The sequence below is a fragment of the Equus quagga genome, chromosome 10 (assembly GCF_021613505.1).
Source record: "Equus quagga isolate Etosha38 chromosome 10, UCLA_HA_Equagga_1.0, whole genome shotgun sequence".
Lineage (NCBI taxonomy): Eukaryota > Metazoa > Chordata > Mammalia > Perissodactyla > Equidae > Equus > Equus quagga.
The window spans coordinates 1,930,884-1,946,935 of record NC_060276.1 but is presented as its reverse complement, the minus strand read 5'-3'; the positions used below and the strand labels follow the sequence as shown (position 1 = coordinate 1,946,935).

The window sequence follows — 16,052 nt, the reverse complement described above, 5'->3', positions numbered from 1 at the left end:
GGTGTAAGGACAAAACGAGGTGCTTGGTGGGGACGCTCGTGGCCTTTGGTGCAGAGGAAAGCAAAGTGGGCCTGCCGAGAACACCCCTCCCAGCCCCTCCCCCACCGCCCTGGCTCCACCTCTTCCAGGCACTGAGGCTCTGATGCCAGAATCAGACAGAGGAGAGTGGGAGAACACAGCGCAGGGGGACCTGGGGCTTGGGGGCACTTGCTGCGCTCTCAGCTGGGCCTTACGCCCTCTCCCCTATGGCAGCAGGAGGTGGCCCTGGGGGCCAAGGTGTGCTTGGTCCTCAATGGGCCCCTTTGCTTCTCTCGCTGGAAGCAGGCTCTTTGGTGCAACCCTCTCCCAGTCCACGTCCGGCCTAGGTCAGGCCCCCACCCCCTCCTGCGCCCCAAACTCGGGGGGCCCGCACGCGGCAGGCACGGCGGCGGGCGGAGCGGCAGAGGCTCGCAGGTGGGAGGAAGGCAGGCGGGGACGCGGGAGGTGGAGGGAGACGCCGGGCAGGCTGCCGCCCCTCCCCACTGCCTGCCTGCGAGCCGCCGGCGACATTGCCCCTCCTGGGCAGGGGGCGGAGAAGACGGCGACGGGAGGGGAGGAGGCGGCGGCGGAGGCGGGATTTGGAGTTTCCCTCCGCAGCGGCGGCGGCGGCCCCCTCGGCTCCAGGCGAGGCCGCCGCCCGAGGCTCCGGTGGCGCTCCGTGGCAGCAGCGGTGGAGCTTCCCGCCGCCCGGGCTTCGGAAACTTCCCGGCCGCGACGCGCGGAGCTGGCACAGGAAGCCGAGCGGACCGGAGGTGAGCGGAGGTGAGGGGAGCACGCGGCGCCCAGGCACCCACCCCACCCCCACCCCCACCCCCACCCCCACCCCCACCCGGCGTGGCAGCCCCCCGACGTGCACTCCTCCGCCCTGTACCCCCAAAGTCTTGCCAACGCGCGCCCCATGGGGCCGACGCACGCGCCCCAGCGAGACCCACGCACGCGCCCGGGCGAGGCCCACTCGGTCCTCCCGCCGCACGCCCCCCCGCATCCCACCCGTGCACCTCCAGTGTCCTGCGCCACGCACACCCCCTGCCACTTACGCGCGCACACAAACCGTGCACCGTGGACCCGGGTCCCTGCAGTGCACCTAATCCACCACCCACCACTGTCCCCAACTCAGGCAGGCACCCATCCCAGACCCTGCCACGCCTCAGTACACACTCATGCACAGGCACACACTCCCAACACATCCCTGTGATATCTGCACTAACAGAGCTCCCTCACCGTGCCCCCACCATCTCCAACTCCCCATATGCTCATTACAGACACCCCACCCACGTTCCCAGCCTGGAGACAGCAATCCACCCACCCCAGAGCAAAGCCCCAACACTAACCCACACCACAGCGGCCGACACTCCCCACTCGCCATAGCTAGGCCCACTCCCCAGGCATACACCCTAGCATGCGCTCTCATACACCCCAACATGTCGGCACACCTGCTGGATTCACACTTTCAGCACCCTGCCCCGCCCCCATAGCCCTCAACGCCCCTCAGCACAGCCCTGACTCCCTTCCACCACCACCTGCAACACCTGGCCCGTGGGGTCTAGAGGCTACAGCATTTGGGGACCGTCAGGCACCTCTGGCTCACCTTGGGCAGCCACTCACTCTCCTGAGGCCCCCCAGGTGCCTCCCTAAACAGACCTTGAGTCTCTCCAGTGACTGGCTTGGCCTCTTCCCTAAGAGATGAAGAAGGCACTTGGGGCTCAAGGCACCCACCCTACTTAGATGGCAGGGCGCGGAAGGGCGGCAGGGAGGAGGAAGGAAGAGGCAGGCATTGAAATGGAGGCGGCCCAGCTGGGATCAAACGGCTGCCAATTGCCCAGCCCGCACATAGTAGGTCGTGGATTCCATGAGGATAGGAGTCCGGGTGGGTGCAGTGTGTGCGCCTGTCTGCGAGTGTGGTGGGAGAGGACTGTGTGTGCACGTGTGCTTGTGTGTGTCTGAGAGGGGAGCCTGTGGCCCGCTGAGAGAAAAAGCAGGAGCAGCACCCTCCTGGGTTCCCTCATGCAACAATTGGTTTCATTCATTCTTGCCTTTGTTAACGAGCATTTCTTCCGGGAGCACCGAGGTGCATGCCTGGCCCTGCACTGGGGGCTGGGGCCAGCTTAGGGCCGGGCACACACCGGCTCCTGCCTTGGAGGAACTCCCAGTCCCGCGAGGAGACCGACCAGGAAAAGCAGAAAGCCATCCCCAGTGAAAAGTGGATTTGGTGGAAAAGACACTGGGTTTGGCAGGAACGCTGTCGCTGGGAGTTGTGCTCCTGGCCATGTGACCGGCTGTGACAGCCACAGCCGAAATCTTGCCACTCAGCCCGGTGGGAACCGTGCATTTCGGGGCGGAGGGAGGGAGGGGGAGGTGGGGCGCCACTCTCTGGAGGCTCCAGGGACCAGAGGGCGCACGCGGCACGCTCCGGGCCTACTGGCAGCAGCGTCCTCCCGGCCTACAAGGGGCATTGGCCCGGCCGGGCGGAGGCTGGGAGTGCCCAGAGAGGGCTGGGGCAGCGGGCGCAGCGCCCACCCTGCGGCCATCGGGTGGCCTGGCTCTGCCTGCCCCGGCGCGCGGCACCGCCTCCCCCTGCCCAGCCTGCCTGGGGAGCTGCGTTGAGGGGTGCTGGCACCCAGAGCGGGCGCTGCATGGGGCCTGAGTGCGGGCCACCCGGCGAGGGTCGAGGGAGGGGGCACTTGGCTGCGCTCAGCCCTGCAGTGCGGAGGTGGCAACAGGTTCCAGTTTGTCCTGCTGCTGGCGCAGCAGGCACTGCTGCCGCCCGGCACATTAAGCACTCGCTTTCAAGACTGAAATTCCCCCTCCTGAAAGCTTTCTCCCGTGGGAGAGGCTTGCCAACAGGGGTCTGGAGCAAGGTGCAGGAGAGCCACTCTTCAGGCATTGGGAGATGCAGGTGACGGCACAGTCCCATCCTGGGGGGTTTCTTGAAGCCTAGCTTCCTCTCCCTTCACCAGTGCAGAAGTCGCCTCCCTCCCCATCCTCATCTTCCCAGCCTGACTCCCATCACCTCCTCCAGGGAGCCCTCTCCAGAAAACATGCCTCCATACCTCAGGAGCTCTTACCTCCCTCGGGGTTGGTGACCCTTCTTCTCTCCAACCACACTGAGCCCCATGACAGTCCAGGTAGGGGCATGTGTCTCTCCACCTCCCCGTCGGGCATTGCCACCCCCACTGCCCACAAGGCAGCCAGGCTGGCACATTGCAGAGCCCCTTGGTGCCTTCAACCCCTGCCCACCCTAGCGTCCCTCCTCCAGCTGCGACTGGCCTGGGGGGAGCCCCCAGGCTTGGGACTCATGGCCAGGTGGCAGCCCACCTCTGCCTCTGGGAGCTAGGATGGGAGGGAAAGGCGATGACAGAAGACTGAGTCCCTGCCCTGGAGCAGCGAGACAGGGGGAAGCCGGCCCTGCTCGGCCCGGCCTCCCAATTTGCAGCTCTCGGGCATTGCAGCCTCACGGAACTGAGGTCTGGAGCACAGAGGAGGAAGACTACAGGCTGGGAAGGCCTCCCCAGAGGAGGGTGCCTAGGGAGGACCTGAAGAAGGCGCAGAATCTGGACAGGCTACAGACGCGGGAGGCCTGGGCTGGGGGGCAGGGGGACACAGCCCAGCTGCCTGAGGCCCCTGAACACAGGCAGTAGGACTCATTTCAGAGGCTAGGACATGGTGGGCTGTGGCCAGAGATGAGTCCCAGGCAGCCCGCTGGGGCAGGGAGGGAGGGAGGGGGCCTGGTTGTCTGTAACCCGCCCTCTCCCCAGCATTACCTCCCAAGTTTGTGTTTGTGAGAGGAGTCTTCAGCAGCCACACTGGACTTAACTATCTTCACCATTGGCCTTTCAGTGGCTTTGCGTCCTTCTCTCCTTAGGCACATGTCTTGTGGTGCCAGAGGGTGTGGATTTCTTCCTAGCTCTGGATGCATATTATCAAATTCATTTCCAGAAGGGCCATACCAATAGAATCCTCCAGCCACCAGCAATAGAGCCTCAGGCCAATTTCACAGCATCCTTGCCAGCACTGGGTGTTCTTGTTTTGAGAGCATTTTACTAATGTAATGGGGGGAAGTGCTCCCTTGTTTTCAGTTGTTGTTGCCTTGTTTTTTAAATTTGCTTTCCTTCCAAGCCTGAAGTTGAACCTTCCCCCAAATGGCTTGTCCCTGGTGTATTTCCTCCTCCATGCAGTTGTCTCTGGTTCTTTGCTCATTTATCTATCGGAGTCTTAACCTCTTTTTTTTTTTTTTTGAGATTTTATTTTTCCTTTTACTCCCCAAATCCCCCCGGTACATAGTTGTATATTTTTAGTTGTGGGTCCTTCTAGCTGTGGCATGTGGGACGCCACCTCAGTATGGTTTGATGAGCGGTGCTGTGTCTGTGCCCAGGATCTGAACCGGTGAAACCCTGGGCCGCCTAAGCAGAGCACGCGAACTTAACCACTTGGCCACGGGACCTGCCCCTTAACCTTTTGATTAATTTGTATGAACTTTGTCTTATCTGTTGCACATTCTCCTTCAACTCTGCTATTTGCTTTAGAGGGGTTCTAAGCAGAGAAGGGACACAGGTAGACTTTTCCAGAACTCCCCCACTTCGTTTCATTGTCTCAGCACTTATCACAGCTGTATTACCTTGTTCGCTCTCCCTGTCTATTACTGACCTGTCCTACTAGCCTGGGAGCACCATGCAAGCAGGGACCTCGTGTGTCCTACCTGCTCATCATCTGGTGTCCGTGGAAGGTATGGAGGCCACCGGCCTTTGCTGACCGCTGCTCGGTGCAGGGCAGGGCCGAGGCGGGGGGAGGGCTTTGGAAGCTGTGATGGTGACCTCCTCATCAAGAACTGGAGAATGCAAGCCCTTGGCCAGCGCAGGAGGCAGAGGAGAGAGTAAAGATGAGAGAGAGATTTAAGTAGAAAAGAATCGACTCTTGACTAGGGAGGAGGCAGAGGGAGAGGGCGGGGGGCGACTCCCAGGATCAGAACCGTGATAAGAGCAGAGCTCTCCAGTTTAGGGCTGGGAGCGTAGAGCTCCTGGGGGCCTTTGGCCTGTGTGAAAGAAGCCCCTGGGGGTGCCCAGAAGCTGCCTTCTGCCTGCCTAGCCCTCCAGCCAGCCTTGGGTAGAGTTCCGGGGCAGAGGGCAGCAGCAGCTTTCTGATCCCGCTTCCTCCTCCCCTCCGTGATTTCAGTGGCATCCCAAGGTGGTGACCATGAGGAGCCATTATATAGATGGGACTGCTGAAGTCCAGTCAGGGGGCATGACGGTCCAGGGTCAAGGAATGAGTAGGGCAGGAGGCAACCTCCAGGGCAGGCGCACTGGGCTCTTGTCCTCACCCCTCCCCCTGCCTCCAGGGACCCGACTGGCGCCGGCCAGGGGAGCTGAGGCCGGTCCCCTGCTGGGCCCCTGACCTGCCCTTGGCCTCTGCCCCAGCTCTGTCCCGCTTCGGTGGAAGCCCCAGCTCAGCGCGCCCGCCACTTGCCGGGCCCACCCTACTGCTTTCGCTGGCACCCGTTGGCTCGCCGGCCCCCCTGAGCCCGCCCCCGCCGCCCCCGCCGCCCCCGCCGCCCCGCCCCTCCAAACGGCAGCTCCACGTCCAAAGGCAGCGGCTTCCAAGGTGGAAGCTGGGTCCCGCTGCCAGAAAGCTGCCGGCGCGCAGGCTGCACCGGACTGAGCTTCCACGTGCGCGCCTGCTCCGCTGCCCCGCCCTCTTCCCGATGGCCGGCCCCGGGGACACCCTGCCCGGGGACGGCGCCCTGCGTCCCGCGGTGGCCGTGGCCCGGATGTCCGCGCGCGGCCGCCCGCTGCTGGAACACGCTCCAGGTCTCTCTCCTTTTGTTTTCTCCTCCCGGGGGACCCCACGGCCAGGTCAGCTCCGAGAAGGCCAACCGAGGCCCACTATCTCTTTTCCCCGGCCCGCCTGGCCGTGGGGGAGATCTCGGCCTCGAGTCTCTCTCCCAGGCGCATGCCCCCGAAGTCAGAAGCTGGAACTTAGGGAGTGATTGCGGCCGGGCCGAGCGAGAGACGCAGAAAGGGGGTGTGAAGGGACGTGGCTGTGGCCTTGGGCCACCCTAGGAGGGCTGGGAAGGGACCCATGGCTCTCAAAGGAGCCATTGGACGCCCAGCCTTCCTCTTCTGGGGGTCCTCTCACACTTCCCTTCCTGGGGCGTGGAGCAGCGCCGGGCGCCGGAGTGGCTGCCTCCGGCGTTTTTCGTGGGGCGCACGGGGCGCCTTGCTGCGTGTCCTCACTGTGGGAGGGGTGCCAGAAAAGAATCGGGCTGTGGACCTGCCGGACCCTGGGCGCCCGCCTTCAGGACACTGGGTTGGCTTCACGTCTTGGCCCCTGGGCCCGCGCCCCGTGGCGGCTGGGCGTGGAGGACGGCGGCTCACGCCGCCGCCTTCCCTCTCTCTGCAGCGCCAGCAGCCCCACGTGCCGGGAGCCGGGAGCCCATGGAGGGTCTGGGCCGCTCGTGCCTGTGGCTGCGCCGGGAGCTGTCGCCCCCGCGACCGCGGCTGCTGCTCCTGGACTGCCGCAGCCGCGAGCTGTACGAGTCGGCGCGCATCGGCGGGGCGCTGAGCGTGGCCCTGCCCGCGCTGCTGCTGCGCCGCCTGCGCCGGGGGAGCCTGTCAGTGCGCGCGCTCCTGCCTGGGCCGCCGCTGCAGCCGCCCCCGCCCGCCCCGGTGCTCTTGTACGACCAGGGCGGGGGCCGGCAGCGGCGCGGGGAGGCAGAAGCCGAAGAGTGGGAGGCTGAGTCCGTGCTGGGCACCCTGCTCCAGAAGCTTCGGGAGGAAGGCTATCTGGCCTACTACCTACAGGGTAGGTGCTGGTGGTGGCGCAGCGGGCACCGGCCCGGGGAGGACCCCGGTCTGGGAGGCAGGGCCCCACCTTCCGCAGGGATTCATAATTGATTTGACCTTGGGCAGGCCCCACTTCATTTTGTGTAAAGTGGAGGTGAGATCCTCTCCCCTGAGCATGACTTGGGGCAAGCCCTTCACCCTAGGGAGCCCCAGTTTCTGAGTCTAGAAAATGGGGAGAATCAGGCTGAGCTGACCTGGCTCCCAGGGATGCCCGGGAATGGAGTCCCAAGTGCAGGCTCCCAGCCTCCCAGGGTGGTATGGCCACCTCCCACAGCTATTCAGCCAGGGCAAAGGAGGCAGGGACCACAGGAGGACAAAGGGTGGGGGGAGAGAGAACCCGTGAAGGCTAGAGGAGGTGTGAGGAGGCAGAGACCTGTGCCCCCATAGTCACAGCAGGGCTGGGGAGGAGAGACAAGCTGGTACAGGCCGGTAACACACACATGCCACCTTCGGCGGTCCAGGGTAGGGACAGAGTTCCCATGAACCTACAGAGTCAGCTGCCCCACCTCCCCATCGAAGAGGATCATTGGGCTGTCATCCTTTGCTCCATTCTGAATCCACAGGAATATAGAAATATAGAAAGTGGATTTCCAGGCCCCCACCCCCAGCCCAGGGACATAGTAGTTACCCGTAGATGAGGGAGACCCTGGCTTCTTGGGACTTTGGAACCATCCCGGTGGAATGTCTCACTCTCTCCCAGGCTCCCTGCCTCTTGGGGTCCCACTTCATCCCTAAAGAGAGCGCAAAGATGGCTGTGACTCTGCCCCTGTCCTCAGGGTGCTCCTGGTTGAGCTGAATCAGGAAACACCCAGGCAGAGAATTCCCATCTGAACCTTTCCTCTGCTTTAACTGATGGCCACTGTCCTCCCCAAGGCTGGCAGGACCTCTAGACTCTGTTGAGCCTTCGTGCCTGCCTCAGCTGGGTCCTGGGCGTGTCAGATCCTCTGTAGGTGGCTCTGCCTGGATCCAGCTCTTGCACCCCCAACAGCTGCAATGGGCACATGCTCTCCAGAGGAGTGGCCAGCAGTGCTGAGCGAGGAAGGCTGGGCTACCCATAGCGTACCATATGGGTCCCCAGTATAGATCAGGCTGCTGGCTTTCAAGTCCCCTTTGGGGACATCCACAAGCCCCTGATGGCACCGGGGTTGTCTAGGGTCAGTTCTGTATCCCGAGCCAGGGACACTTGGCTGCCTAGAAGGCCAGATCAGCAGGACCCCCTCCCTCTCCCTTTCCAGGTGGCTTCAGCAGATTCCAAGCCGAGTGCCCTCACCTGTGTGAGACCAGCCTCAGCTGTGGGGGCCCAAGCACAGCCCCGGTGCCCAGCCCAGTGGTGGGGTTGGGTGGCCTGTGCCTGGGCTCCGACTGCTCTGATGCAGAATCTGAGCCTGACCGTGACACTATGAGCTGTGGCCTGGATTCAGAGGGTGGCACGCCCCCCCCAGCGGGGCTGCTGCCCTCCTTCCCCGTCCAGATCCTGCCCAACCTCTACCTGGGCAGTGCCCGAGATTCGGCCAATGTGGAGAGCTTGGCCAAGCTGGGCATCCGATACATCCTCAATGTCACCCCCAACCTCCCTAACCTCTTCGAGAAGAATGGTGACTTTCACTACAAGCAGATCCCCATCTCAGACCACTGGAGCCAGAACTTGTCCCAGTTCTTTCCAGAGGCCATTGCGTTCATTGGTGAGTCCACCCTGCCCTCCTGCTCCTCCTTCTCACCTCACCCCCAAAGCCTGGCTCCTGGCCTCTCCCATATCTTCCCTCTCTCCCTCACAAGGGTTCCTCCCAGGCTTGGCTGCCATCCCCAGAGCCCAGAGCCGGGATGGCACTTCTGGGGTCAAGCAGTGCTGGGCCCACTCCCAGAGGCAGCCCGTGAAAGCTCCAGGACTCCTGAGGCTGGCCAGAGCTCCCAAGCTGAACCTAGCCAGAGCCACCTGCCTTGGAGGGCGGAGCGGGGGCTGCGAGGGCCCCTTCGGAAGGTCACTGGCCTGCACCTCACACTGGGCCCGCTCTGCCCCCTCCTAGATGAGGCCTTGTCCCAGAACTGCGGGGTGCTCGTTCACTGCCTGGCGGGCGTCAGCCGCTCTGTCACTGTCACCGTGGCCTACCTCATGCAGAAGCTCCACCTCTCACTCAACGATGCCTACGACCTGGTCAAGCGGAAGAAGTCTAACATCTCGCCCAACTTCAACTTCATGGGGCAGCTGCTGGACTTCGAGCGCAGCCTGCGGCTGGAGGAGAGGCGGGCACAGGAGCGGGGCAGTGGGGGGCAGGAGTCGGCCGCCTCCGACCCGCCCTCCTTCTTCACCACCCCCACCAGCGACGGTGTCTTTGAGCTGGACCCCACATAGGGCACCGCCCTGCCCCCCAGTGGGTGCTCTGGCCCACCTATGTGCTGGGGGGGAGGCGGGAGCGGGCTCAGCTGTAAGCAGGGGGGATTGGGGGGAGCACAATACCTCATGCGGGGGCTGTGGGAAGAGGCAGGAGCGGGAGCCCCTCCAGGGTGGCTGCAGGGAGAGACCTGTCCTGCCCACTTGAAACATCCACAGGAATCCTATTAAACGTGCCTATGGGCCGGGCCCGGGGCCACCGGCCTGCCCTGCGCCACTTTCAGGCGGAACCATGCTCCAGAACCTGCCTCTTCTGCGACTGTTATTTTTTTCTTTGGGGGGAATGGGGGTTCCCATTTCGAGGGACCATTCCAGGTGGCTGCCTGTGCCCCAGGCCCAGGCCCTGTGTGCTCAGCCAGCTGGGCCAGCCCTGAGCCTCCCTGTGGTTTCCTTGTCCAGGAAGGGCGTGTGTCTGCTCTGCCACCTCATTTGCCACAGGGACCTGCTCCCAGTCCCATCCCTGTCCCCAAATGGCTACTTATGGGGAGGGGTTCGCCACCAGCCGCACTGTCACCTCTCTGCTTCTCTGCTGAGGGCTCGGGCCTCGCGGGGCTGGGGTCCTCTCAGGATGCAGACTCAGAGGTGCAGTGGCCGCCCAGCATCCACGAGGACAGCTCCTCTCTGTGTGGCTCCTTGCTGGCAGCACCACAGGGGAGGGCGCCGACCTGGTAGCCGCTGGGCAGGTTCCCGGCCGCACATCTGGCGCCCTGACTGTTTATCCACTTGACATCTCAAAAGATGCTTTTCTTCCTCTTCCCCCAGATGTCTTTATGGGATCACTGGGGCTCTTTGTGACTGAGGGTGGTCAAACTGCCACCGGAGGAGATGGGGTCTCAGAGCAAGAGCTGAGGGTGGAGAAGGGGAAGGAGGCGGCCAGGATTTTGCTGCTGCGGGTCCCGCACAGCCGAGGTTGGCTTGGGGGGATGGGGAAGAGGCCAAGCTGCAGACACACATGGTCATTCATTGCAGTGCACACCCCTCGTGGGCAACTGGCGTGCATGCATGCGTGTGTGTGTGTGTCAGCACTCGCACACGCATGCCAGTCTGCTTACACACCCAGGGCCAGCAGTCCCTGCAGTGGGGCCACCTCACGGTTGGGAATCCACCCCACAGTTGTTGTCTTTAATTGTTCCTGAATAAATGGTTTATGTAAGATACTGAATGGAGGGAAGCTGCTTCCCGAGCACCTTAGAGGGTTTGGGGGAAGAGGAGAAGGAGGCCACACCACCCCCATGTCATCATTTCCCATCTGGCGCCCACGCACCTGTTGGCCTAACCTCTGGCCGACTTTCCCTTCACTCCTGACCCATTGAGCCCCTACTTTGTGCCACACAGGGCTAGGGACCAGGACGCAGCAGTGAGCCAGAAGCCTGCTGCTCAGAGCCAACTTCTTGGAGGGGGAGGGAAGACACTAAACAACAGACCCCACGAAGCAGTAAACGATGCTGGGTGTCCAGTGCGGTGGAGAGAGTAGGGGAGCAGGAACCCACACGTGACCACAGAGTTTGGCAGCTGAGCCCTGAAACTCAGTGCGGAGTCAGACCCAAGCCTCAATATGGGGTGATGGGAGCCACAGAAGGACCTGAGCTGGGGGGGACATGGACAGACTTGCGCGTCCAAGTATGTGTCCCTCTGGCTGACGCAGTGTGGAATTTGGACCACAAAGGTCCAGGTTGGAGGCAGGGAGAGCCTGCAGAGGCCACTGGGCCACCTAAAGTGACAGATGGGTCTTGCTCCTCCCTGGCCTCCCAGCCTCAGCTCTGGGCGCCTCCAGGGCCTTCTGCACACCACAGCTGAAGTGATTTGCTTTTTCTTTCTTTTTTTTTTTTTGCTGAGGAAGATTGGCCCTGAGCTAACATCTGTGCCGGTCTTCCTCTATTTTATATGTGGGACACGGCCACAGCATGGCTTGATGAGTAAGCAGTATGTAGGTCCGCGCCCAGGATCCCAACCTGCGAAACCCAGGCCACCAAAGTGGAGCGTGCCAACTTAACCACTATCCCACGAGACAGGCCCTTGAAGTGGCTTTCTGAAGTCATGATTACCAACCGTAGAGACACAGTAGGAAGTGGAAGGGAAGCTGGAGGGTGAGTGGGGACAAGTGCAGTATGAGAATACAGTGGGGACTTTGTGAGCAATGTGGACTGTGTGTCCAGAGAAACCTTCACGGTCCAGAACCCCTGAAACGTAGGATGAAATCTAAACACACATTTGAATGAGTGGCTGAGCTGGTGGGAAAATAAGAGAAAGCCTCTGAGATCAGAAACGACGAGGATCCTCGAGTCCAGAGGAGTGAGCCAGCTCCAGGGCTACACCTGTCCCAGGGGCATCTCCACTCAGGAGCCAGGAGCCTTGGGCTGCCCCTCCTCTTTGAACACCCTCCTCCCATGGCTTTCCTGATGCCACCCTCGGGAGCTGGGAGACAACACTTGAGCAACCCCATAATGCCAGGACTTTTGAAGGGCAATGCTCTCGGTAGGTATAGTCAGGAGAACACGGGCCCCCCCCCCAAAGATGGCCACATCCCAATCCTGGGACCCTGTGAATATGGTACCTTACATGGCAAAAGGGACTTTGCAGATGTGATGAAGTCAAGGATCTTGAGATGGGGAGATTGTACTGCTTATCAGGGTGGGCCCAGAATGCCATCACATGCACCTTTATAAGGGAAAGAGGGAGGCAGGGGAGTGAGAGAAGGAGATGTGACGATGGAAACAGGGGTCAGAGCCAGAGAGAGATTGGAAGATGCTACACTGCTGGCCTTGTAGATGGACGAAGGGGCTGCAAGCCAAGGAATGCAGGTGGTCTCTAGAAGTAGGAAAAGGCAAGAAAATAGATTCTTCTCTCAAACTTTCTCAAGGAATACAGCCCTGCCGACACCTCAATTTTAGCTTAGTGAAATCTATTTTGGATTTCTTACCTCCATAACTGTAAGATAATAAATTTGTGTGGTTTTAAGCCACTAAGCTTGTGGTAATTTGATACAGCAGTAACAGAAAACTAACATTTTGTGACCTAGAAAAAAACATCCCGCAGAAAGAGGTGAGGATGTTTGCTTATCTTGACCTTTAGTCTGGGCTGAAGTGGAAAAAAAGAAGAATGCTGCCCCTGAGAATTTACAGCCACAAGCTGAAATTTTACTTTATGGTGGTCTAGGCACAGAGGAGTAGATGCTCCAGCGTTTCTCTCTTGGACGGACTTAGGGACAGCAATCTAGTTGGGGGTACAGCTCCGTTTTTGCCTTGAAGCTGCATCTGATTAGCTTGCACACAGAATTTACTTAGATTGTGATAGCCCAATAAAAATAGCAAAGTTTTAAAAATACATTTTTTAAAAGTTCCAAATGAAGTGGTCCAGAGGGTGTCTTGTCCATGAGTGCATGGCAGAAGCAAGCACAAATCCTCCATGCAGGGATTCCCTTTAAATACAGGCCTCAAAGAATTCCTACATAAAAATTTTAAATATATAATGAAAAAAATCACAAAACGTACAAGAAAACAAGCCACCATACATGAGAGAAACATACAAGCATATAAATTTAAGTATCAACCCTGCAAAGATAGTAGATTTTGAAATTATGTGACACAAATAGAAAATAAGTATGATTAATATGTTTAAAGAAATAAAAGGAAGTATCAAAAATATAGCAAAAGAATAAGAGACTATACAATGACCAGGTACTCTTGAAAGATGACCAAATAAAACTACTAAAAATTAAAAATATAATAATTGCAATTAGAACTTCATGATATGAGTTAAATAGTATATTAAACAAAGCTGGAGAAAGAATTAGTGAACTGGAAGATGGACTCAAAGAAATTATCCAGAATGCAGCACACAGTGACAAAGAGAGAGATTGAGGTCACATAAATATTTAGTTGGATTTCTAGAAGAAAAAAATTAAAGATAATAGGGAATGTGCAATATTAAAAAAGACAATGGCTGAGAATTTTCCAAAATTGATGAAAGACACTGTGGAAGAGAATGCTAAGTATTCCCCAGTGTCCATTCTCCCCTTCCTACTTTTAGAAATGAAATTCCCTTGGGGCCAGCCCTGTGGCTGACTAGTCAAGTTCACGCGCTCCACTTTGGCAGCCCAGGGTTTCGCCAGTTCAGATCCTGGGCACAGACACGGCACCACTCATCAAGCCATGCTGAGGCGGCATCCCACATGCCACAACTAGAAGGACCCACAACTGAAAATATACAACTATGCACTGGGGGGCTTTGGGGAGAAAAAAGAAAAATAAATTTTTTTAAAAAAAATAAGTAAATAAATAAAATAAAATAAAATAGAAATGAAATCCCCAAAGTTTAATAGGACATATGGCTTTCGAGTTAGAAATTTATTTCCCATCCTCCCTTGCAGCTAATTGTGGCCATGTTCTTACATGCCATCTATTTTTTCCATTACAGCCCTCAGCATATTAATCATAGTATTTTAAATTGCTGGTCTGATATTTACAACATCCCTACCATAATTGAGTCTGGTTCTGAGGCTTGCTCTGCCTCTTTCAAATGTGTTTTTTGCCCTTTAGTATGCCTTGTCATTTTTTGTTGAAAGCCAGGCATGATGTACTGGGTAAAAGGAACTGCAGTAAGTAGGCCTTTAGTAATGCGGTGGTGAGGTGTGGGGAGAGGAGAATCCTTCTATAGTCCTATGATTAGGTCTCAGTCTTACAGTGAGCCTGTGCCTCTTGGCTATGACCTTTACAAATACTTCTTATTCCCCCCCCCCCACCACCTAAGGTGGGATAAGATGGCTAGAGTGGGCTAGAGTTGGGTATTTCCCTTCCCCCAGGTCTGCTGGACTCTGATAAAACCCTACTGGCCAGGCTCTAGTATAATAGTTTGTCTTGAGGGTGGGCCTTGTTAAGAACAGGATGCTTTGGTGTATTTCAAAATGTCTGCCTTCCCCCTCCCACTGCCAGAAGCATGAGGAAATTTTTCTGGAATCTTCACTGTGAAAACCTGGTAGGGCTCCTGGAGGTAAAATTCACAAAAGTGTGGGAACCTCCTTAAGACTGGGCCCCCCTGGAATTTTTAGCTCTCTGACTTGTTCACACTGCACTTCCAGCAATTCATCAATTACAGTTCAGGTTTTACTACCCAGCACTGTTCCTGCTCAGGGGTTTCTACTCTGGTAAGTTGTGATTCTTTGTATCTGCCCGTCTGTCTCTCTAGTTTTTGGAGCAATGGTTTGCCCTGTGACCCTAATTCTCTGAAGGATCTAAGAAGAGCTGTTGATTTTTCAGTTTGTCCAGCTTTTTACTTGTTGTTAGCATAGAGTGATGACTTCCAAGCTCCTTACGTGCTGAACCAGAAACTGGAACTCTCCTGGGTCTGATTTGATTGGCTGATTTTTATTATTATGGATTACATTTTTATGCTGCTTCTACCTCAGTCAGAAAGTCTTGGTGGTAGAGTTCACCTAACTTATGTCCCCTCTTTCAGGCACCACAGGGTCTTTTCTGACTATTGTCCACCATCTGAAAATGGTTCATATCTTTTGCCAAGTTTTCCAATTGTGTATGTTGGGAGGGTAATTTTGGACCCTGTTACTCCCTCATGGCCATATCAGTATTGTATAACTTTGAGCTTTGTTAAGATAAAATATGCGTGCTAAATTTTCTAAAGTAACTACTAAAAGAATATAAATAGAGTGTACTGCTTCCAAACTAGTAGTGGAAAAATATCAAATAATGAGGGAAAATCTCAATCCAAAAGAAGTCAAAAGAGGAATAAAGAAACAGAAACATTGGAATAAACAGAAAGTATGAAATAAGATTTTAGAAATTAATCCAAACATCAGTAAGCAAAACAAGTACACTAAATTCTCCAGTTAAAGACAGGATTTTAAAAAATCCAGCTATATGCTGTTTGTAAGAGATACATCTAAATGATACCACCAAAAAAAAAGGGGGGGGGGGGGGGCGGCCCAGTGGCACAGCAGTTAAGTGCGCATGTTCCGCTTCTCAGCGGCCCAGGGTTTGCTGGTTCGGATTCCAGGTGCAGACATGGCACCATTTGTCACGCCATGCTGTGGTAGGTGTCCCACGTATAAAAGTAGAGGAAGATGGGCACAGATGTTAGCTCAGGGCCAGGCTTCCTAGGCAAAAAGAGGAGGATTGGCAGCAGATGTTAGCTCAGGGCTAATCTTCCTCAAAAAATAAAAAAAAGATTGAAAGGGCAGGACTTCCAGCTATGGCCAAGTGAGGATACTGACAAATAATCTCCCTAAAAAAGTAGTTATAAAGCTGGACTAAATTGATAAAAACAACCCTTTATGATCTGGAAATCAACCAAAGGTATATATTAAACTGAGAAGCTGAAATTTGGGAATCTGTGGCATTCTTGCCTATGGCTGCTCTCATCCCTCCCAGCTTAGTTTGGAATGGGGGTTCTTCTAGGGTAAGGCAGCTCATGAAGATCAGCAGCTTCTCTGCCTAGGTTTGAAGAGGCTGACTCAATTTGGAGTAGTGGGCAATATCCACACCCAGGGGCATTGTCAGTAGAAGCAACTTCTCAGAGGCAGACCAGCAGGGGAGAGCCAACAACTCAGCTCTACTAGACTGAAGTGAATGTGGTTGGGGCAAGCATGTTCTTGCCTAACTGGAGAATGGAGGGGTCCCAAGCTATTCCTGTTCTCTTGGACAACCTTGAGGCTACATACATGTATATAGGAGACTCAAAAGGGTCCAGTGGAAAGAAAACCCAGGGCAGACCTGAGAATAGCCTGAAGATTGAAAGAACTCCCCTACCCACACACAGATCCATCAGCAGAGTAC

General features: G+C 56.8%; 1 protein-coding gene across 4 annotated transcripts; it reads left to right on the top strand.

Moving 5' to 3' along the window:
• Positions 1-205: 205 nt before the first annotated feature.
• Positions 206-10,419, top strand: DUSP9 (dual specificity phosphatase 9). 4 transcript variants are annotated; one of them, XM_046672716.1, is made up of 6 exons: positions 206-801; positions 4,696-4,762; positions 5,372-5,840; positions 6,433-6,834; positions 8,111-8,557; positions 8,900-10,419. In XM_046672716.1, exons 1-6 carry the CDS (start codon positions 293-295, stop codon positions 9,223-9,225), a joined length of 2,220 nt encoding a protein of 739 aa, XP_046528672.1. In that variant the 5' UTR covers positions 206-292; the 3' UTR covers positions 9,226-10,419. The 4 variants fall into 4 exon arrangements, with proteins under 4 accessions (XP_046528672.1, XP_046528673.1, XP_046528674.1 ...); XM_046672718.1 differs by lacking the exon at positions 4,696-4,762 and having other exon boundaries at positions 661-791; XM_046672717.1 differs by lacking the exons at positions 4,696-4,762; positions 5,372-5,840 and having other exon boundaries at positions 206-791.
• Positions 10,420-16,052: the final 5,633 nt, after the last annotated feature.